Genomic DNA, 24,129 nt, shown 5'->3' on the forward strand with positions numbered 1-24,129 from the left:
AGCATGTTTCTTCTTCTTCTTCTCTCTCTCTCTTCAATGCAAGTTGTGTACTTTAGCATTCTGTACTAATATGTCCATCACCCACATGAGTTTGAAAAACTCGGGATACATTTTAAAATTTTGAAAGGAAATGAATTTTAAAAACTCAAGGTATCTTGCTGGCTGGTTTGTTATAGCAGAGATTTGGGTTCAAATTCCACTTTCACTAAATTATCAAAAAAAAATCCTTCACTAGGGTTTAGGAGAGGCTGTTCCGTCGTCTAACATATTCAAAAAAAAAAAAAAAAAAAAAAAAAAAAAAAAAAAAAACAGAAACAAGACTCAATAAGGAAATTGCAAGATACAAATCGAAAATGAAACCTATACCAGAAGAGCCATCCAGAACAAGGAGGTAGACACATTTGGAGGAAATCAAATGGGGAGAGTAGGGAGGCCCCTACATCCATGAAATATTCAAGCAAAAGACTATCACATTCATACACATGGATGTATCGCATGAAGAATATCGTCTTTCTACAGAAAAATTAATAACAAATGGTGGAAGACAACGCAGGGAGTCCAAACCTCAAACAACTATTATCCTACCATAACACGGACAAACCACCAGCCAAAGTTCCCACCCGCTTTTATTCAATATCAAAGTCTCATCCTGGTGTAAAAGCCTGGTAAACCAACAAGTACCTATCAAGTAATGCCTCGGTAATCCACAAGATTGAGCAAGCACTCAAAATGATCTCTGACCGCCAGATTTAGAAGAAGAAGACTTGGCCTTTGCAAAATCAACCAGGTCCTTGAAGAGGGCATCCTCCGGTTTGACTTGTTTTGTTGAGATTGATGAATCCTGAGTATCAGTCTTTCCTTGGCTTAGAGAGAGATTCTGGGTCTGTCCTACTAATGCATCACATGACAATCCTGATCCACCACTAGCATTGGAAGGACCACCAGACAGAGCTTGCTGTTGTTCGAAGAACTGTTGTCGTTGATTATACTTGGAAGGTGGGGGTGGTAAAGTGCTAGGAGGCTGGATATCCCAAGGAGCTGAAGGAAATTGCTCAGTGGATTTCATACTTTGTACAGGTTCATCATATTTGGGCTGCCCTGTAAACACAGAAGATGAAGTCAATTCCTTTGCTTGAGTTTGAGGGGATGAGAAAGGGTATGTTGGCATCAGAGGTGAGGTAGAGTTTGTGTTGTCCGAATGAAGTGGCACTGCAGGAGGTGTTCGTTCTGGCAGCTCAGGTCTTTCAGATCTGTAGACATCACCACTGAGATAATCAACTATGCCAGCATCTGCATTGACTGGATTCTTGGATGGAGGTGGTGGAGGAAGAAGTGGGCTAACAGCTATCTGGTCATTCTTAGCATTGGCAGACTTCCTAGCTTGCCCCAGCCCATTATCTCTTGAAGATCTGCAATTGCATGATTACATATTTAGCTTGGGCTTATAATAAACAGGACCAAAAACTAATTAGAAACTCATAAATAGAGAAATGAATTAAAAGATCAAATTTTGGGAAGTCAGCAGCAAAGAAATCTACATGCCATCTCACATACAGGTCAAGAGTTTACCAGCAGAGAAAGGAACTCTGTTGCATATTTCTTTATATATTAGTACAAATCAAAAGTCGGATGCTTAGGGTGTTCCAACTTCTGTCATCCAAACCTTGGCTTCTACCAGCTGTAGCCATCCAAGCTCTTTCATCTCTTGCTCTCCATGTTATTTCTCTCTCTCTTTTTATTCTTAGATTTTTTTAGGTGTTTTTTTTGCTTCTCTTTTCTTCTTGTTCTAGTTTTTTGAGGTTTTTCTTCTTTGCTTACAAATCACAGCAAAGGGGTTTCTTCTTGCTTGATCTGATTTCTAGAATTAGGATTTTCAATGTTTATACAATCAGTAGAATTCAAACTGATTGGAATATTTGGTACTTCAAATGAATTTGTATTTTCGAATATCCAATGGATATCAAATCAAATTCAAATCACTACTCTTTAATCGGAATCAAATACGAATATTCCTTGATTTGACTTGAATTTGCTCCATTTACTTATTAGCTAAATTATGGATGGAAGGGATATACTGTACTGTGCTAACAAATCACCACTTGAGTGATTGGGCCTTTTCCTTTTGTTGCTAAGCCCTAGCCCTTTCATACATCAACTCATGTACATCCCCCTCCCCCCTTTTTTGGTTTAATGAATTTCTCAAAAAAAAAAAAGAAAAAAAAAACATAAAAGGTTTAGTTTGGGCACAACAGTCTCTTTGACTGAGACTTGCCACAAGGACAGAGGGTGATAAGGGAAACGGACAGAACCCTTTTGGGCACACAATAACAGAGCCAGTGGAATATTCCTTAGTTGTTTGTTCAACACTTTAACCAGGCAAAAAAAGGGAGGCAAATATCACCTGTGAGCTAACTGGGCAAAATCATCTTCTGATTCATCGTCTTCATGGTTCACATTTACAAGAGGTGCAACTGGATTGACCGTTTTTCCTGCTCCTTCAGTAGGTTTTCCATTTACTATGTCATCATGTCGGCAAAGCACACGCTGCAGTTCATCATTCAATGTCAATCCCTGGCGTAGAAGCTCCTCATCTCTGGATAAGCAACTAGAACTGTCACTTCAAATGATTTTAAGCAACAGAAATCATATTAAGATTCAAGGCATTTACATACGTTGTGTTGTTCACAAGAATCATGACACGCTTCTGGTAAGAACGACACTGTTCAACAAGGTCCACAATAACTTCTTGTTTTACCCCCTGCCAAAAAGATGGATAGTTATAAGGAGCCCAGACAACTAAATCAGTAGCATGCATTAATATCTTCAACCATATTTAACTATTATTGTCATTACCCATGAACCCTGCCATATATCAGGTTCCATCAAAATGGAGGTTCCACAAGTTTTACATGAATGACTTATAGGGTGTAGTTTTATTGGAGGCCACAGCCTTAAGAACTTTCCTAACTTTCAATCTCATTCCAGTGCTCTTAAATGCCCTAGCAAAAAAAGTTCACTTAATTGCAGACTAGCAAGTGAAAGACAGCATCAATTGTTTGTACCATTCTATGTTACCAGCTATGGCTCTTGCATTAGTTGGCCTTTGCCTTGGGAGATAATTGGATGAGTTTGGCATGTTAAGGAAGATGTCTGAGGGAGAAGTTTCTTAATTTCAGTCTGTTGGAAGAAGGTAAAGGAAAAGTAACTTACCAATGAACAATTGGAGGAGATAAAGGATAGTCTCCACATACAATCGGTGTATATCAAGAGCGGATTTTTATTTATTTTATTTATTTATCAGTTATCAAGAGAGGATTTTGCAATGGCTATGGATGGTTACTTAGGCCCATGCAGCAGAGGTAATGCAGGACTGAATAAGGAAATAAGTTCTAAGTAAGAATATAAAGTGAAAATTCAATTGGATTACTTGCTGCTTTGAAAATTTATGGGATTTGGTCAGAAATCCCAGAATTTTGGCTTTATCAAGAGAGAGAGAGAAAGCAAGAGACTTGAACATTTTCTTTGGGTAAATTGCTGAAACCTCCCCTGAATTTTTGGACCATTGCTGAAACTTCCCCTGAAGTTTGGTAATTGCAATCACCTCCCCTGAACTTTTTGGCATAGTTGCAAATAGATCCCCTTTCTTTGAATCCTCTAAAAAGAGGCATGAAGATGTCCAAAATACCCCCTCAGTTACTATTGAAGTTGGTTTCTACAAAATAAAATAAAATAAAATACAAACTTTGTGGACAAAAAAGTTGCAGTTTTACTTTTGAGCGATTGATACAAAGGGAAAATTTGGAAAATAAATCAATTTCGGAAAAGAGATTGGAAGGGTTTGGGATAGCGATTGATATGAAGAGAAAATTTGGAAAATAAACATTTTAGTCAAAAATAATTGTATGGTAAAATTGAAGGGGCTATAAACTTGAAAGATTTTAGACCTATAAATCTCTTGAACAGCTTTTACAAAATTTTGGCAAAAGTGCTAGCTGAAAGAATGAAAGGGGTCTTCAACAGTGTGATCTCAAGTAATCAGTGTGCCTTTGTGCCGAGTAGACAAATGCTTGACTCTGTTCTCATTGCTAATGAGCTTATTGACTTGAGAAGCAGGGAGGGGATTCCTAGCCTGGTTTGCAAGCAGGATATTGAACAAGCCTATGATCATGTAAACTGGAGGTGCCTGGACTTTGTTCTTAGAAAAATGAACTTTAGTCAAAATGGAGGAACTGGATAAAAGTTTGCATCTCTTCCCCCAAATTCTCTATTTTGATAAATGGTCAATCTGCGGGTTTCTTTGAAAGTTCCAGAGGGTTAAGACAGGGAGATCCTCTTTCCCCCCTACTTTTCATTTGCCTCATGGAAGCGCTTTCTCAGTTTACCATGAGGGCTGCTGGGGTTGGGATCTGGGAAGGCTTTGCAATCTCTCTCTGGGAGAGGAAAAAGTGAACATTCTCCAATTTGTAGATGACACTCTTTGCTTTCTAGATGCCTCTCCAGATCAGTTGGAGGTTTTACTTGGGATCCTATGCTGGTTTGAAGTGGTTTTGGGTATTAAAGTAAATCTGAACAAAAGCCTGATCATCCCAGTGGGCCTAGTTTCAAATTTGGATGAGTGTGCTCGGGTGCTGGCTTGCCAGGTGGACTTCCTTCCTATGAAGTATTTGGGGCTCCCCCTCGGGGCAAAGTGCTCCTCTTCTGCTATTTGGGATCCAGTTATTGAGAGGATGGAGAAAAAACTCTCCACTTGGAAGGCTAAATATCTCCCAATTGGGGGTAGAGTGACTCTTATAAAGAGTACACTCTCTAACCTCACTATTTATTTCCTCTCTTTTTCCGATCCTAGCTAAAATAGCTAAAAAGCTTGAGAACTTGCAAAGAAATTTCCTTTCGAAAGGCTGGAAAGAAGAAAAGAAAATTCATCTTGTCAGTTGGGATCAAGTCTGCCTTCCCATGGAAGAAGGTGGGGTTTGGGAATAAGAAAATTAAAGGTGTTTAATTCTGCCCTTCTCAGCAAATGGATCTAGAGGTTTGGATCTGAAAGAAATTTGTGGTGGAGAAATCTAATAGCTGCTAAGTATGGGGTGGATTGGGGCCACTGGAATTCTCAAGATCCCCTTCCAAACTGGGGCTGTTCTTTCTAGAAAGGAATTATGAAGAACCATCCTGTTTTCTCTGAAGGTTTGGGCTTCAAGGTGGGCAGAGGTGACAGGCTGAGATTTTGGAAGGATCCTCGGTGTATGGTAGCCCCTTGGCTGAGGCCTTCCCTCTCTCTTTCAATGTGCTGCTAACCAAGATGTCTCAGTGGCTGACTCATATATCTCCACTGGTAATTCAGTGATTTGGACACCCTCATTTCAGAAGAAATCTGTTTGACTGGGAGTTGGGTGAGGTGTTAGAGTTGCTGGAACTTTTAAAGGGGCAGGGTATTGATGTCAATCGGGAGGATGAATGGATTTGGAAGTGGAGTGGAGATGGCTGTTTCTCAGTCAAATCCCTGGCTTCTAAACTCAGCAGCTCTGGCGATACTGATTTCCCTAGCAAGCAGATTTTGAATCCAATCTCTCTTTCTAAGTCTAATTTCCTGGTTTGGACTATGGTTTTAAATAAATGCCTTTCTAGAATCAGCTTGGAAAGAAGAGGTCTGCTGCTTTCAGATTTATCTTGTGGCCTCTGTGGACTCATGCCTGAATCCATAGACCAACTTAGTATCCATTGTTCTGTTTCTTCCAAGGTGTGGGAGCACTTCTTCAATGCTGTTGGGATCTGCTGGGTCATGCCAAGTTCTGTCAAAGACATGTGCTGTTGGAAGCAAGGTTCAAAGTATCGATACGTATCAGCCCAAATCGGCCGATACGTATCATATCGGGAGCTTCCCGATACGCCCCTACAGAGGGTTTATCAGGGTTTTGACCGGTTCAGGGGGTGGATAGACCTTAAACCGGCCCCTCTGAACCGGATTTGAAAAAAAAAAACTAAAAAAAACAGCCGATACACCTCTACCGGCATATCGGGCGTATCGATATTTGGAACCTTGTTGGAAGATCCTAGGCTTGAAGAAAAAAGGAAAAGTGGCTTGGAAAACCATCCCTGCAGCTGTCTTATGGTCAATTTGGACTGAAAGAAACAATAGAATTTTCTGTAACAAATTGAAAAGTCCAGATGAATTAGTGCAGTGTGTGGGTGTCAGTAAATCCAGAGTTTAAACACCTGAATGTGTCTGAGTTGTTGAGGTCCCAGTCCCTATGGAGTCTGTAATCTGAGTTGATTCCTGGCTAATCTCCCTGTGGCTAGGAATCTGTTGTATCATTTGCTCCTCTGATTAATAAAGTTTTACCTTATCTTTCAAAAAAAAAAAATTGTATGGTATTTTGGAATTTTCGTGCCTCTTGTCATGTTAGAAGATACTAACAAAGGTGGTCTACTTGCAACTGTCAAAAAGTTCAGGAAGGTGATTGCAATTATTAAACTTCAGGGGAGGTTTCAGCCATTTACCCTTTTTTATCAACAGCAAGAGACTTGAACATTTTGAGTGCTAAAGGACATTAAGGATTGAAATTATGTATAGGAGTTGTATGGATGGTGGTTCAATTATATAGAGAAGTGGGGAAAAATCAATAGGAAAATTTAAAATTTTTTAAAGTGCACTCTTACCTCTATAACCCGATTTTATAATGGTTTCAAACATAAACTTTTATTGGAACTTAGATGGCTGTAGTGGTTGATTCTAGCTTGAAGAAGATAATAGAGAAGAATGAGAAAACCCAAAGAAGCACTCCAAGGGATGTAATGGAAAATTCTATAAAGCATTCATACAAAAGAAATCAATATTCATGCCTCTATTCATTCATCTCCTCCAAACAGAAGAGAGAACTATTTATATGTGAAAAGTATAGAGTGGAACACTGTTCACCATAATTCAGAAACACCACTGGGCCCCCAAAAAAGTATAAAACAAAAATAAAAAATGAAAACTCCATTGAACCTTATGACTGTAGAACTTGAAAACTTAACAAAACAATAACTAGATAATGACTCCTACTTAGTAGATTCCACTACAAATAAATTAAAATGACAAATACCCCTGGAGGCCAAATAAGAACATGCTGATTGGCTATTTTGCTGCCTAGAATAGGTCTTCAAGGCTTACAGTGAACCCCATCCAGAGGTCCCTAAGTAACTTACAAAAAGAAAAACTGGCAGAGATGGAAATTCAGCTGCATTGGACTAAGAGAGATGCTAATTGCTTGGAAGTTCAGCTGCATTCAAGTCGATCAACATTAGCCACAAAAAGAACCCCTTGTATCTATCAAGACCAATGGATTCAAGATTGGAAATGATGGTCAATGGTCAGAGGTTCAACTGCTTTGTCCCCTTAAGCTCATCGTGAAAGAAAGAGAGTTGCTTCAAGCCCAAGTGATTACAGCTGATAGCATGGAGAGTTGGCACCGCTGGGTTGCAATCAGTTCCAAGACGTTCAAGCTAGATTACAGTCATTTCAACAGTGACAGAATTGATGATTACAGAATGAGGAAGAGGAGCTTGTATGAGACTCTCCCTAAAAGAGACAGAGGTGAGTTGGACAGTGGATCTTTTTCAAGAAGATTCCAAGCACTTGCTCTTGGCCAAGTGAACCTCAATGACGAGCAGACAGAGGAAGGATAACTATTATCCGAGCTGCTGAAAACAGGTAGGGAATATTCATCAGACTTAGCTGTTGGGACGGCGCAAGTAAATCACACAGCATCTGCATCCCTGAAGAAGGAAATAGCTTCGGGTGGAAGACCTTCACAAACACCCTGAAATTGCTACTCACCAGCAAGGAGAAGCCAAAGACGGATACCCCCTTGTCGAAGGACTTTCCAACTATTGAAAAAGGTAGAAGCAGAGTAGTGATTATCGGAGGACAGCCAATCATTTACATCATTCATCAGTCTGGACCGTTTGGAATATGGAAGACAGCTTTCATTTGCACCAAAGAAGAAAGTTCCAAGTTGGAAGGATGTAGAGTTGGGTCTCTCTGCAAACCTCCATACTTCTAATCTACTGCATCTGAAACCTCTGAACGCAATTAGGGTGGTGGGATTCACCCCTTCAAAGAAATTAGTTAACAATTGGTCCAAACTGGATTCTGTTATGGGCCCACGGAATAGGATCTCGTCACGGGTCGGTCCACGGGGAAAACCTCCTGTTTTCCCTTGTTCCTCCCTTTTCTTGAGGAACCTATCTTGGCGCCTTAATGGTGATTTGTTCAAGAGATCACCAAACTCTCCTCTGCTCTCTTTCTTGACTGAAATTTTCGATGATCTTATTCAATATGCTCAGCTCCTTAAATAGGAGATTACAAGAGATAAGAGTCCTACTTTTAGGAAGACTCCCTACTAATCTATCCTACTGAACTGATAAGATAAGATAAGATAAGACTCTCTTAATCTATCCTACTGAACTGATAAGATAAGATAAGTCTCCCTACTAATCCATACTACTGAACTGATAAGATAAGAACACTGAATAGATAAGACTCCTACTAATCCCTACTACTGAAAGCAGATAAGGCAAGAATACTGAATAGATAAGATAGGATGAGAACACTAAATTGTTGCTGCTGAGAACACTAAATTACTGCTGCTGCTGCACTAAATTACTGTTGCTGCTGCCGGCGTCCACATCATTACTCCCCTCCTGGACTACGAGCTTGTCCTCAAGCTCGAATTCAGGATGGGTGTCTTGAAACATAGTCAAAGGAATCCTGGATAGGTGGAATGATTTTGCCCTCCTGGATCGGGTTCCAATGAAGAGGGTTCATCCTCAGACAGTTGCAGTGAGATACCAAGATTTGACCATGCGTAGCTGCATTCTTTGCCGCGGGCAACTGCAGCCTTAAGGTACTTCTGAGATGTCTTGAACTGTAGAGTACAAAGATTGTGAACGCCAGGCTGGTGCCACTGAACTGCATCATCTGGATCCTCTTCTATTGCCTGTTTTAGTGTGTACAAAGCTCGCTCTTCCACTTCCGTCAAATCATTATGTCTAGTTTCAAACGTTGCTGCAATTTCATGTTGATGCTTGTGAACCATGGCAAGTCCTGCCCATGCTATCCGAAGCTCAATTGTTGCAGAGTCCCCTTCTCTGAGTATTGAAGCCATTTCATTCGCAGCCCATGAAAGTTGTTCAGTGGGATCTTGAGACCTTTCTACATCCTTGATACGATGAAGCGCAACAACATATCGAGTTGACATGCAATTAGGCTCCAGCTTTGCTGCCTTCTCCAGGCACTTTCCAGCACTTCTATGATCACCAGCCAAATAGTATGCATTAGCAAGATTCACCCAGATATGTGCAGCCCTAGGATCTGATCTGACTGCAGCTAACAAACACTCTTTTGCAACATTTGCAACCGCAACATGAGGCATACAATCTCCTTCACCAGCGATGACGACCTTGGAGTAGTTGCTCTTATTCTTCTTTGAACTCCCGTCGATGGAATCCTCGACGACACCGGATTCCTGCTTAATCGGAACATTCTGGGTGTTGCTAACCTGCGCTAGGGCAATGACCTGCTGCTCGCCGAACGATTCTGCCATGTCTGGCCGGCGGCCAGTTGTGGTTGCAGCCCCTTCCGGGTTCCTTTCCTTGCTGGAAAAGTACAACTCCATCAAGCGCCTTAATTCTCGGACGTCATCCTTGATCTCGCGCACCCCCTTGCTGTTTTCCACGAGTTTGTGCTCCAGATCATGAACCCTAGACGTCAATTGCTCAAAGTCACCCATGACGCCTTGCTCTCATACCAAATGTTATGGGCCCACAGAATAGGATCTCGTCACGGGTCGGTCCACGGGGAAAACCTCCTGTTTTCCCTTGTTCCTCCCTTTTCTTGAGGAACCTATCTTGGCGCCTTAATGGTGATTTGTTCAAGAGATCACCAAACTCTCCTCTGCTCTCTTTCTTGACTAAAATTTTCGATGCCTTTATTGAACATTATCAGCTCCTTAAATAGGAGATTACAAGAGATAAGAGTCCTACTTTTAGGAAGACTCCTTGCTAATTAGGAAGACTCCCTACTAATCTATCCTACTGAACTGATAAGATAAGATAAGATAAGACTCCCTTAATCTATCCTACTGAACTGATAAGATAAGATAAGACTTCCTACTAATCCATACTACTGAACTGATAAGATAAGAACACTGAATAGATAAGACTCCTACTAATCCCTACTACTGAAAGCAGATAAGGCAAGAATACTGAATAGATAAGATAGGATGAGAACACTAAATTGCTGCTGCTGCTGCACTAAATTACTGCTGCTGCTGCTGCCGGCGTCCACATCAGATTCTCTACTCATCTACGGGAGACGTGTGTTGATTGAACGATGGTGACCAACGGCTAACACTGCCCCTGATTGCCTAGCCTTTGATGGTTAGGTAGTGATCCTTGGCCACCCTTTTCACCTCTGGACGACAGAGGTCTTCAACCTTTTGGAAAGCCTCTGTGGTGGTCTTGAGGCTATCAATACCATGACAAGGGATCTCTAGGAGATCCGTTATGCCAAAATCAAAGTGAGGGGAAGAGGAGTGCATGCAATCCCTCGCTCAATCCCAATTCTGGACAGGGATGTCTGGTTCTACTGCTCGATCGAGGTGGAGAAGACAAGTATGTGACAACTAGGCTTGGCAGAGTTGACTCACCACATTGTTCCAAGTGCACGTGACAAAACAGGAGAAGCTGCAAAGTCAACCGCCAATTAGAAATTGTGTGAAGTTCAAGGTCTAGGAGCTACAGAAGTGAGGATTCTTCACCCAGGAGGAAACACTTGAAAAAAAATATCCATTCTAGGAAACTTCATGGGAATAAAAAAAGAAGGTAGATCAGAAAATGGAAAGGTCATTTAAATTTCAAAAATCTTACAGAAAAAGGAGAACTTTAAGGAGAGGGACGATAAAGTAGAAGGCAACGATAAAATCCGACCCTTTTTTGCCCCCCTGTGGCTCAAACTTTTCTTCAGTCAGCTTCGAGTCCTTGGACCGAATAAAGACAAAAACCCAACCCATCTCGGCCAAGGGCATCAAAGATTATGCCAGCCCCCCTACTCCTATGTTTGTTGGCAAAGATTTCCCAGACACCCCTCTTTCTATTGAAGTAGGCATAAGAGACACGAAACACCCTCCAATGCCATCGAGCTCGTCATCGGAAGATTCAGAGGAGGATCCAGACTCAGATTTAAGCTCTTACGAGTCCAAGGCTGACTTTGATGGCCACAAGGTGGCTCTGGAAAGATCTAAAGCTTTGTTCGAAAAAAGAGAGGTTTGGGGAAGTGTTGAAATCCTGGAGCTAATGCAGCTTGTAAATCCCAACTATGGACATTCTGCTATTAGAGACCTCGAAAAGAGAGGAACGAGTGAACCAGCGACAACACCCAGTTCATCCCACTCAGCACTCTCTTCAAATCCCTTGCCTTGTACTTCTTTTGAAAATTCTTCTCCTACATTACCATCTCATACTGCTCACTTTGCTCCCTCTGTTTATGCCCAGGTGCTCGTGGTCATATATCCCAACCTGCAGCAAACCTTCAACAGTCAGAGACTGTTCCAAGCAACGAAGGTCAGGTGCTGGGGGTAAACAAGAGTAATGGAAAAGGCACGAGTGGTTTTGACAATTTGGCTAAGAATTTAGGGATCAATTTGCCAGACAATAGCGGTGGAGCCAACATTTCTAAAGAAAATCCAAAGGGAAGTAGCTCTTTCAGGACTACTGGACCTCAGTCAAAGAAGGGAACAAACCAGGAACACAAAATGCTACAATGGGAATTTGTTGATCAGATTGCTTTGTTCGTGAACAACTCAGATAGAAGATCAGGTAAGGGAAAGGCTATAACAGAGAATCAATGAAGATATTGAGTTGGAACATCAGGGGTCTGGGAGGGAAATGGAAGAGATGCCTAATCAAAGAAACCCTTTGAAGGGAAAAGCCGGACATAGCGGTTCTGCATGAACCAATAAAAGAAATTGTGGACAGAAAATTAATCAAAGCTATTTGGGGTATCCGAGGGATGAACTGGACTGGCCTTCCAGCAACAGGATAAGTAGGAGGGATTATCATCATTTGGAAAGAAGAGGTTCTTTTGGGTCTGGAGGTAGATAAAGGAGACTTCTCCATCTCAGTTCTCTTCACCAATGTCACAAATGGTTTCAACTGAATCTTGGTAGGTGTTTATGGTCCAAACTCTCCTTCCGAAAGAGTAGGATTGTGGGAAGAACTGGGCTACTTACATGAATTCAAAGATTTGCCTTGGTGCATTGGTGGCGATTAGACCTGTTCATGGGCCGGGCCGGGCTTTTACTGTGTATTAACAAATTTTTTTAAGGCTCGAGCCCGAGCCCGGCCCGACCATCGGGCCTACAATTTGGGCCCGAGCCCGGCCCTCATAAAAAGCCCGAAGCCCGAGCTTGGGCCCGGGCCCGAAATTTAGCCTACATTATTATTATTATTAATGTTGAAGCAGCTGAATAAAAAGAGAGAGATTGAAATTATAAAGAAAAGAATAAAATATATATATATATATATTAAATTATAAATATATATTTTAATAAATATTATATTATTTATATATTTTATATAATATATAAAATACATATTATATATTTTATAAAATATATAATACTGAGTTGGGCCGGGCCGGGCTCGGGCCGGGCTTTTTTGACAAATCCCGAACCTGGCCCGAAACACAGTCGGGCTTACTGTGTTAAGCCCGAGGTCAGGCCCGCGGGCCTAATTATATGACCAAGCCCGGCCGGGGTGCGGGCCGGGCCGGGCCGTCGGGCTACCTGGCCCATGAACAGGTCTAGTGGCGATTTTAATGTCACTAGATTTCGCAATGAGAACTCAAACTATAGGAGACTAACTAGAAGTATGAAGGATTTCTCAGCTTTTGTCGCAAGGCATAACCTTCGGGACCTCCCTCTTAATAATGGTTCCTTCACTTGGTCAAATATGCGAGAATATGTGATTAGCAGCAGATTTGACAGATTTCTTATGACTGCAAACTGGGAAGAACATTTTCTTAATCTCCTGCAATCAACAAGTTCTAGTTTATTTCTAATCACTGGCCAGTGATTCTCCAAAATGAAGTAATGAGGAAAGTAAAGGCTCCATTCAGGCTAGAGAAAGTCTTAACAACTCATAGGGAGTTCCAACAAAAGGTGGCTATGTGGTGGGAGGAATACAGAGTGGTTAGCTAGGCAGACTTCCGATTCCTCTAAAAGCTGAAATACCTAAAGAGCAAGTTAAAAGTTTGGGGTAAAGAGGAATCTAAACTTTATACAAAGGAAAAGAACAAAGTGATCCAGGAGTTAGATGACTTAGACCAGAAGGAGCAATGTGGAAGTTTGGATGGAGAGGGCAGAAAAAGAAGGGAAGATCTAAAAAAGAAGTGGGAGCAGTCCGTAAGGAGGGAAGAAATCTTCTAGAGGCAACGATCTAGGGTGGTGATTTGGTTGAAGGAGGGAGATAATATCTCTAAATTCTTCCATAGCTATGCTTCAAGGAGAAAGAGGAAGAACTTTATCTCAAAATTGAGGGTGGGGCAATTAGAAGTAGAGGATCAAAACGAAATTTCAGATGTTACTGTGAATTTCTTTAAGGAGTTATATTTGAAGGGGGATTTCAGTAGAACTTAAGTGGCATGCTGGGACGGCTCTAAGTTGGCAGAGGAAAAGAAGACTTGGTAAGAGAAAGCCTTTGATGAGGAAGAAGTGAAGCAAGCAGTGTCTAATCTAGATGGTGATAAAGCCCCTGGGCCAGATGGGTTCCCTAATCTTCTACCAAACATTCTAGAATACAATCAAATCAGACCAATTAGAGATTTTTTCAGATTTCTACAAGTCAACTATTGTGAATAAAGGCAATAAGTCCACCTTTATCGCCTTAACTCCAAGAGCAGTATTGTGGGAATAAATGTGGATGAGTCCCTTATCGACAGGTACAAGGAGTTGTTGGGTTGTAGGGTGGAAAGACTCCCCATTTCCTACGTGGGGATGCCCCTTGGTGGGAACCCGAGAAACCAAAATTTTTGGGACCCGGTAGTGGAGAAGTGTGAGAAAAGATTGGCTACCTGGAAGAAAAACTCTCTCTAAAAGAGGTAGGCTTACGTTAATCAAGACCTCTCTCTCCAACCTGCAAACCTACTTCCTCTCAGTCTTTCAAGTCCCAGGTAAAATAAAAAACAAGTTGGAGAAACTTCAGCGGGATTGGTGTGATTCCTTAAAATAGGAAACCTTGTATTAGTAGAAATTTGTGCGATGAGCATGTGTTTGGGGGGGGGGGGGGTTGATCTTGATTGGTGATCATGCTATGGGTATGATGTCCTATTGCCTGTTATTTGCAGTTTCTTTTTTATTTTAATTTAATTTACCTTTATTATCAAAAAAAAGAAGAAAAAACAAGGAATCTTGTATAGCCGGCACATATTATTAAAGATGAAGGTGAAGTTTCACAGGACATCTACAAAATCAGCCACACTTCAAAAAGCCAGATGTTGGAAAGCAAAAACATATCCATAAAATGAATGTAGTAGAGATGCGGATGATGAGATAGGTAAGTGGAAATACCGAGGGAGAGGTGAAAAATTATATTTGAGGAATTTAATATTGGTTGCAAGATAAGAGAAAGTACGATAAATAAATAGAGTTTAACACTGTGAAACTGTCACAATTGGAGAAAGATCATACAATATTAGTTGAGACTTCTAAATGGACAAAGGCAAGACAGAGAACAACTTGGACTCAGATAGTAAGAAAAAATTTGATAATTTGTTATTTCTAAAATAGAGTAGAGTGTAGGATCAAGATTTGTACAGTCAACCCCATTCAGGTGAGATTAGGTAGATGGATATTTGTTAATTATGACCATGAGATGATGATGATGGTGACCTTTTGTCTCTCTGAAAGTTTTCCTTTCCACCCCAATAATTGTTAAACGTTACTCCTAAAAGATTAATTAGACACATTTCAAACAATTAATAAGCACAAAGTGCATACTAAAATACTAAGAATAGCTGCAATGGGTATAGCTGTATAATTATGCCAGTGTAAAATGACTGCAATTTCTATAATAGTATTTCCATTCCAAGAGGCAAAATCCAAATTAGAGTGTAGGCTTGTAGCATTTGCCAAGTAATTCCTAAGTCACTATTATAGTAGGTCTGCAAAAGCAGATAATACAATTTTCAACTACAAGATAATAAGAATAAAACACTAGAGTAATACATTCTTTTGTTTGGGGAGGGGAGGGATTTCACGGGATGATGGCACGAAAAAGATAGAAATTTATGAACCAAGCAAGATCTTCTCCAGTCTCCATAACCATCTGAAAGAACAAATTACCTCAGGATTATGAGGATCCAGGGCACTAAGCATTTCCATTAATACATCTGCTACACCATGAGCATTTTTAATTTCTGGAAGGCTACAGCAAAGACAAATCTTATAAGATGATTGAACAGACAAGAAATGCTTAGTTCATGGAACAAGTAGAATAAAAACGATGGAAAGAAACTAACTTAACCAAATGAGTGAAAAAACAGTTTCATTAGTTTAATTGATATAATCAATCAATCCCAGATTTACTGTTACCTATGGCCATCTACATTGTACAGTATGGAAGCAGGCATTAAATAGCTTAATTCATGGTTAAGTTGTGAGCCCTTCAATAATTTCTGACTAGTTCGACTCATGTTCTTTTTAGCCTGCCCCCAGTTCTACTAGGCCCTTCAACTTGCATCAGATCACTTCTTATTAGTGCAGTAGTGATGCAGATGCAGAAGCAAGGAAAAAATTTATGGAGAGACAAACCAATTTTCCAATTCTTATGCCAATTTCAGAATTTTTGGGTTATAGGATATTGATATTGTTTCAGTTTTTAGGGGTTTTTATTGTTCAGTCCACCCATAAACTTTAGTACAGTTGGAACAGTAACAGGTGGGAGAATGAATAAAAATTAAAGGGGGGTAGTGAACCATAGGTGGAGTTGTTGGTAAATAAAACCCAAAAACCTAATAAAAATCCCTGATGTGAACTGAACTCTAAATTTCCCTTTTTTATTTATTTTCTGATTGTTGGTGTCTTAACAACAAGGTTCTGTTTCTGTTTTTTAAGTTTTTATTTCGAAATTACTGCTTATGGTAACTCTTGGACTTGCTACCTATAGTAATTCTCATAATTACTATTTGTAGTAAATTCATGAATTTACTATCATTAGTAATTTCAGGTGTCTTTAAATTAAGTTATTTCAGTGCGATTAGGGAAGTTTTATCAGAGTTGTTTAGGAGTTAGAGTCCTTATTTAAGTGTCTTTATGGGTTACATACAGATTTGGCTTAGTTCTAAAACGATCAGAAGTTTTGGGTCAGTTTCCTAGTCCAAATTGGAGTCAGTAAAAGGTCATCTGAGCTCATGTATTGAGTCTATAAATACAGTCATTGTAAATGGAGTTCAAGGAGTTTATTTGAAGAAATAAAGATTGGTTAGTGAATTCTGGTCAATGCCAGAAATTTTTCACTTTTCCCCTCTATCTCGCCTGCTTGTTCTTCTAAGTGACCTATCTCTTTGCTGTTTACCCTAACAGCAAGAGTTCTCTTCTTCTAATTTCTTTCTCATTCTTTTGTGATAGCAAGCATTCTACTTGATTTTCCACCATATTCTTCATCAATCATAGCCCTTCATTCACCCCACAAAGCCTACCACCAGATCCTAAGTTGGTAGGACCCCTACCCATCCTACAACAAGTAGGTGGGCTTCTATGCACATGCCCAAACAATCTTATCTTACTTCACCTCATTTTATCCCTGATTTTAGCAGTTATCTTCTTAAATCTAACCCAGTGTTTTGACTTCTGATCAATGTTTTGAAATGCGTGAGACTTATGTCATGAGGCTTGCAAAACTTGAAGAAAATACCGAGGCTTATATCTACAAGGCTTTTTCTTTTTTTTTTTTGGGGGGGGGGGGTAAGAGATGCCTCACGCCTTAAGATGCTTTATTTCAAGAACATATATTTCATAAATTCATTGAAGTACCTAAATTAAAGAACAATTCAAATTTTTTCCACGTGTATCTGTGTCTTGTTTGAATCATTAGTGGTTTTAACCAATCTGAGGTTTCATATTATGTGTTAATTCCTATTAGTCTTCAAGGATCTGTAAAAGATAATCAAACGGATAAAAGGTCAATGGCACCAATGGAAGGAAATTATTACCAAATCACCACAGCTGAAGAGTATCAAATAGCATTTATATGGAAGTCCTCTTTCTTTCTTTCTTTCTTTCACTTCAATTACCAAGCAGGATTATTTTATCAGGGAAAATCAATGTATTGGTTGGTTACCAAAGAGGTTAATTATTTCCTATTTTAAGGACAAAATTCAAAGATTAATCGGATCAAGAAATGCATGGTCCTAGTGAAGCTCAATTAAGAGATTCATTATATGTGTAGCAAAGTAAATGATTAAGTTAGGAGCTTTTTATAGCCACAGAAATGCAACTTCCAGTCGGTATGGCATCCCCTGATGGCTGATGCACACAATGCTCTTGAGAATTGCCCCATACATTTGGGTACATACAGACTGCAGAATTCCCAAAGCACAAAACCCAAGTGTCCTGCACGGACTCACATAGACCTCAAACACACAGTTGTCCCAGTGAAATAAGGTAAGATAAAAAGAAAAAAATGTAAGCCATTGTTTACTTGCACCAGGTAATGCAAGTAGTCTTCATCCTCCCATTTTGTTAAACTCAAAACATCTAGGTTAAGGAATAAAATGAAAATTATCTTCTCAAAAAGAATGGAATACAACCCAAAATTGATGTCTACTGCACCACTCATAGCAAAAAAGAGAAAAGCAGAAGGGAAAAGCAAAAAAAAAAAAAAAAAATCATTTTTTCTTTTGAATCAGTTTCTGATCTGAGAGTAAACTTGGGGAAGAGTTGTGTAGCAGGGATTAATATGGAGGAGAAATAATTAAGATCTTTGGCGGAGACTCTAGGGTGTGAGGTAAGGAATTTGCCGTTGGAAAATCTTGGTCTCCCGTTAGGTGGAAATCCGAGGTCAGAAGTCTTTTGGTAGCTGGCCTTAGAAAGGTTCTCTAAAAAACTTGCTCTCTAGAAAAGAAGTTACATCTCTTTGGGCAGAAGAATAACATTGATCAGGGCAACATTAGCCAATTTACCTATTTACTATCTTTCCACCTTTAGAATTCCAGCTCGAGTTGCAAACCAACTCAAGAAAATCATGAGAAACTTCCTTTGGGAACCAGTGGACGAGAAGAGGGATCATCTTGTGAAGTGGGAGAAAGTTAGCAAACCAAAGGAGCAGGGTAGGCTTGGAATAGGGAACCTAACCTCCAGAAATATAGCACTGTTAGGGAAATGGTTATGGAGATTTCTGATGGAAAATGACAGACTTTGGCATAAGGTAATTGCAAGCATTCATGGGACAATGAACAACGGATGGGATGCAAAAGTTGCCTCTTCTGCAACCGCTATGTCTCCTTGGAAATCAATACAGGTGGTAATACCCAAATTTTATCAATTATATCAGATATGATGTGGGAAGTGGGACCCAGGTATTGTTTTGGGAAGACCTTTGGCTGGTTAGAACCCCCCTTCAGTTTGCCTTTCCTAGCCTTTATTCCTTGTCGAACTATAAACAACAACCTGTCTCGAGATTTGTTTCCTTGACTACTTCAGGGATTAACTGGGTAAACTAACTACACCAAACTTTCCTTGATCAGTCAAGGGAGGACACTAGAATTTGGTCTTGTGGGTATTTTCACTTGTGCTTCCTTCCTTAATGCTCTCTTGCAGTCCAATAACTTGAGGGAGAACTTTCCTATGAAAGAAGTTTGGAGCAAGCCTATCCCACCTAAAATCCAGGCTTTGTGTTAAAAAGTTTGTCTTGGAAAGATAAATACCTGTGATTTGCTACAGAAAAGAAGGCCAAATGTTAGCCTCTCACCCCACATACGCTTCCTTTGCCGTGCAAGTGGTGAAACCCTATCTCATTTATTGTTGCCTTGCTCTCTTGTTCTTGGTATTTGGGAATTCTGTTGCTCACTTTTTGACTGCAGGTGGATATCTCCACAGGATATAGTGTGCTCATTCAGCCCAAGCTTCTTAAGACAACCAAGAAAGAGGGGAAGAACTATGTGAAAAGCAATTTGGGCTGCAGTAGTATGGACTGTTTGGGAGGAAAGAAATGGAAGAATTTTTAATGAGAAAAGTAGATCAAAGGAGGAATTATGTGAAGTTATTCTAATTAGAGCAGCTCACTGGATAAAGACAATTGATGCATTCAAAGATTTCTCAGTTAAGGATATCATAAAGGCATGGTCTGAGGTGGCTGCCTCCTCGAGAGAAAAGGAAAAGAGGGCTATGATATGGTCACCCCCAGCAACAAATAAAATAAAATTGGATTTTGATGGAAGTTTCATGGGAAACACCGGTATGGCAGGTATTGGAGGAGTTTTTAGAAACTGCATAGGGAAAGTTTTGGCTATGTATTCAGGTCCTTTGGGATTGGGAGACTCATTAAAAGCAGAATTGATGGCAATACTTCAAGGCTTAAGACTTGCCAAACAAGTAAACTTTCAACAGTTGGAAGTAGAGGGGGATTCAAAGCTTATCATCTCTTGGGCAAAGAATATTCAGCTCACGCCATGGATATATAGGCATAATTTTAGAGAAATTGAAAGCATAAAACAGGAGCTGAACATTACTTTCAACTGGGTAAGAAGGACTGCAAATGGGATGGCTGATACTCTTGCAAAACAAGGGGTAAATAGGCAACAATTGTGTTGGGCGAAATTGTAACTTTTGTACCTTGTGGGTTTTGATTGGACTTATTGTAATTTCAAATTTTAGTTCATTTTAATAAAATTATCAGTTCTTTTTCTGATAAAAAAAAAGCAAAAATAAAATCATCAAGCATAAAGAAATTGTTTGTTCCTTGTACTGGGGCAAGGTAAAATGGGATTTAGGATAGAGGGCATTACCTGAGACCAGATGGATCAGATTGAAGAGAGGCCTGCACAGCTGCTTCATCATACATTGGAGCAGAACAAATTATTGGCTGGCTTTGGGGTGGAGTAAACAAAGGTACACTGTTCTCATCTCTAGGTGGAAATTCAACTCCAACAGACTGCCAATTATGGTAAACTTTGTTTAATGATCAACAATCAGGATAAAAAAATTGAGAAATAGATTTTACATGCTAAAAATCAAAAATTCAAAACACTGGGCATGAATGAAAGATTTGAAAAGCAATGCCATACTGACAAAGAAAAGAGCACACTGTATGTGTATATGGGCATCACACAGACGAACTGAACTGGTTTACATATGTGCTGTTAACTCCGTGTTTAGTGAAACTTAAATAATTATAACACTATAGTTCATGGAGAAAATAGGTATGAATTTGATGCAACCAGCCAAACACACATCATTAGGTCAATATGGATAATAACAACTTCCTTTGATCTAAACAAACAACTTTTCTTCATAGACTGCCACTTTCCTCCTCAAACCTCAACACTGTCTGCCTAGAAAGCCCTATTGTCCAAAGTGGCCAGAAGCCAAGCTTCCCGTGTTGCCATTAATTGTGAGGTCTTAGTCCTCTTGGACAAGGAATTCTTTTTTTCTAGAAAACATGTAATGGTCAATGGCCTATAAAATTAACTTTTTAATGGACTTCTAATACTTGATTGATTTGAAAAAGAGAAAAAAAGATCATATGGTGATGATGAGAGAAATTGTCTTCAGAAATTATTTCGCCTTAAATTATTCGAGCTATTACACTGAGTGGTTGAGATCATCTCTTGTCCATCTTTGTCCTACATCAAGCACCCATCTAGATCAGAATTAGAAATACCATATTCCCTGTAGAAAGGGAGAATGATTCAAAAACAAGCTTCCCTGTCTAACCCAGCAAAACAACTACTTCACAAATAACATCAAAGTAATAAAAACCAGAGAAAAAGTTAAATAAGCACCTTCAGCTCATTGTATGCAGCATAGTACTGGGGATACCTTCCACCAGGACCCCCAAAAGCTTCTTGCCATGTATCTATGAGAATTAATATCTTTTCTCTTACATTAAGGTCTGGCTGTAGAATTCATAATTTGAAGAAATCAATAAATAGGATATTGAAATTGGGAAAAAGAACATATAGGATAGAACTAAACCACAGACAAGGAAAAACAGGACCTTCTTCTTCACTATTTTGACCATTTCATGTAAGATATCTCGCTCAACGATCTGCTGATATACGTTATCGCCACAATTTTTACTGAGAGTCTCTAGTACCTGGACAGCAATTTGCAGAATAATAATTAGGCAATTCAATAAAATGCAGAACACCCCATAAGGTTATTGTTATGTTTTGTCTTGAAAAGACTACTAAATAAGAATAACAATGTCAGGGACAGACGAAACAACAAAAACTTAATTAGAATTCCTTGACCTTCCATAAAAAATGGATCATTTATCATCTTTCATCTAAAAATTCATTATTGTTTTTAGCCCTTTCCATCCTAAACTCCTATGCAATTTTCTTTATGAACTTGACTTCCTAGCAAACTATACACTGCTGAAACTTAAGTGACCACGGTGGACCTGAAGAGGGAATATAAACAGCATGATATTTTAAAAGCTGTGTGTGAACCACCTCTGAAGCATCTATTTATGTATTACTGAGTTCACATGTTGACATATTTGCATGTTTGTGTGCAAGAGAGAAAGAGGAGGGGTAAAATTAATGTAAAGGATTTTATATTTATCAAATTTGATATCTGTGTGTGTGTAAGTGGCCCCAAGAGCAAATCCATCAATATATGAAAAATCAACTAAAATATAAAATTTTGCCAGGGAAAAAAAACTAATCAACCACATTGATAAGGGATCATAAAATATCGCATATTTTCTCTTTGGCAGCTTCTATATCAATTGGTATATATGTACTACCTTATAATGACATGGTTGTTCCAACCCAGTCACTTGCACATAATTATATGATTAATAAACCTATAAACTCCAATGATTAGATGGATCCTTTTCAAATACATATGAACGAAACCATATTTAGAGTCAGGATATCCCTTTAACAATCTGAAGAAAGACTGTGTTGAATAAGATCTGGAGGAAGGATGGGGTTGAGTGGGTGGAGCTGAAAGCGGATGGGTTGGCGGGAGGTAGTTTTTCTGTGGGATCCAGGGGTGTTCAGGAAGGTTGGGGAGTGGGCTGGGAGATTGTCGGTATCAGTCTGCTGGTCTTTGTGTGTTTGTGTATGGCTGGGTGGGGAGGAGGCTCTCTGAAGGAAAGGAATGGAGCATTGAAGAGTTGGTGGCGTCGGTTGGAAAACTCATCAGAAGCTGGGTCATCTCCCTTCGAGAGTTGAGCAAATCAGTCCTTCAGACTTTGCTGATTATTTCTGGAATTTATTAGAGATTCAAATTTGTAATGTGAATTAGTTTAGTCTGAACTGAACTTTGATGCATGTTTGCTTTGATTTGCGGGGTGTTATCTAGACACCTGAACAGCTTGTACCTGTTTTTTTAATAAATTCTTTTTATTTACTCTTCAAAAAAAAACAATCTGATGGGGTTGGAGTAGGAAAAAAATTCAAGATAATAGAAAAAATGTGTTCATATCAATTCTCATATTTTGGATTGATTGATTACTCATCCTAGGTTTAAAGATGTTGGTAGATACTCTTTTGGTGTAGATTTATGGTCAATTCATGCTATAGTACTGGAGGATGTTCAGGCACTTCAGGGTGCTGTTTTTGTTTGGGGGATATTTTTGTTTTAAGATGATGTTAGATTTTTTTTTTTTTTTTGTGAGAACAGGTACGGTAAAACTTTCTATTAAACCAAGAAAATAGCAGCCATGTACAAGGGACTGTATCTCAAGAGAAACAAACAAGCCCAATCAAGGCTTTACCCTCAGCATGAGAAAATTCAATAACTTGATTGAGTCCCTTGAGTTGAAGGAACCCACTCTTATACAGGCTGACTTTACTTGGTCTAATTTCCAAGATATCCCAATCTGTTCCAAGCTGGATAGGTTGCTTTTCTCGGTAGATTGGGAAGATTTGTGGGAAAATTTGGTAACTAGACCCTTACCTAGGGTTACCTCAGACCATTGCCCAACCTCTTTGGGGCAGGAACTGTTGTTTGGTGGCCCTTCTCCCTTCTGGTTTGAGAATATGTGATTGGAAGATCCCCACTTCAAGGAAAGGGTAAAAACTTGGTGGAATGAGGAAAGACCAAGAAATAGAAAAAAGGGTGTTAGTTTTATGAGGAAATTGAAAGCATTAAAGGGGAATATTAAGGAGTGGAATAGGGACCTTTTTGGAAGACTTGAAGAAGCTCAAGAAAGAATCTCATCAAAAATAGAGGATTTGAATAGAAAGGAAGCCTTGAGAGAAATTAGTAAGGAGGAGAGAGAAGATCATTGGAAGCTGAAGGTGGAATTGGAAGATCTGTTCAGAAAAGAAGAAATCTCATGGAGGCAGAAGTCTAGGTGCAAGTGGCTCCAAGAGGGAGATGGAAATACAAGGTTTTTCCATAACCTAGCAAATGGAAGGAAAAAGAAAAATTGCATAACAAGTTTAGAGGTGGAGAGAGTTGAGGTTAAAGGGGAAGAGGAGATTGTCAAAACCTTTGTGGACCATTTTAGAGGTATTTTCTCCAATTCTGAAGGAAGTAGACAAGAACTCCCTGATTTGGATTGGGATATTGACTGATAGTCAATCAAATATGTTGGAGGCCGGGTTTAGTATTGAGGAAATTAAAGAGGCTGTCTTCTCCAATGGAAAGATCAAAAGCACCTGGGCCGGATGGGTTCTCTATGGCTTTTTTTTCCAGGATTGTTGGGAGGTGTTGGAAAAGGATGTAAAAGAGGTGTTTGATGAGTTCCACCAGAAAGGGGAGGTCTCACGAGGAACAAATTTCACCTTCATTGCTTTAGCGCCCAAGAAAAAGGAAGCTAAAACTCCAAGGAACTTCAGACCAATTAGCTTGGTGGGTAGCCTTTACAAAATAATAGCAAAAGTTCTTTCAAGCAGATTGAAGAAGGTTTTAC

General features: G+C 39.5%; 1 protein-coding gene across 1 annotated transcript in view; it reads right to left on the minus strand.

The window, feature by feature from the left end:
- Window positions 1–400: 400 nt before the first annotated feature.
- LOC104599542 (TOM1-like protein 3) overlaps window positions 401–24,129 on the minus strand; it is a 51,288-nt gene continuing 27,559 nt past the window's right edge. Inside the window, exons 4-10 of the mRNA XM_010262119.3 lie at window positions 21,253–21,351; window positions 21,038–21,151; window positions 20,042–20,187; window positions 15,381–15,462; window positions 2,673–2,758; window positions 2,402–2,593; window positions 401–1,409 (exon numbers count right to left, since the gene is read on the minus strand). Of these exons, the coding sequence (XP_010260421.1) occupies window positions 725–1,409; window positions 2,402–2,593; window positions 2,673–2,758; window positions 15,381–15,462; window positions 20,042–20,187; window positions 21,038–21,151; window positions 21,253–21,351 (1,404 nt within the window). The 3' untranslated portion in view covers window positions 401–724. The remainder of the gene's footprint in view (window positions 1,410–2,401; window positions 2,594–2,672; window positions 2,759–15,380; window positions 15,463–20,041; window positions 20,188–21,037; window positions 21,152–21,252; window positions 21,352–24,129) is intronic.

This window comes from Nelumbo nucifera, chromosome 1 (genome assembly GCF_055504915.1).
Source record: "Nelumbo nucifera cultivar China Antique chromosome 1, China Antique-T2T, whole genome shotgun sequence".
NCBI lineage: Eukaryota > Viridiplantae > Streptophyta > Magnoliopsida > Proteales > Nelumbonaceae > Nelumbo > Nelumbo nucifera.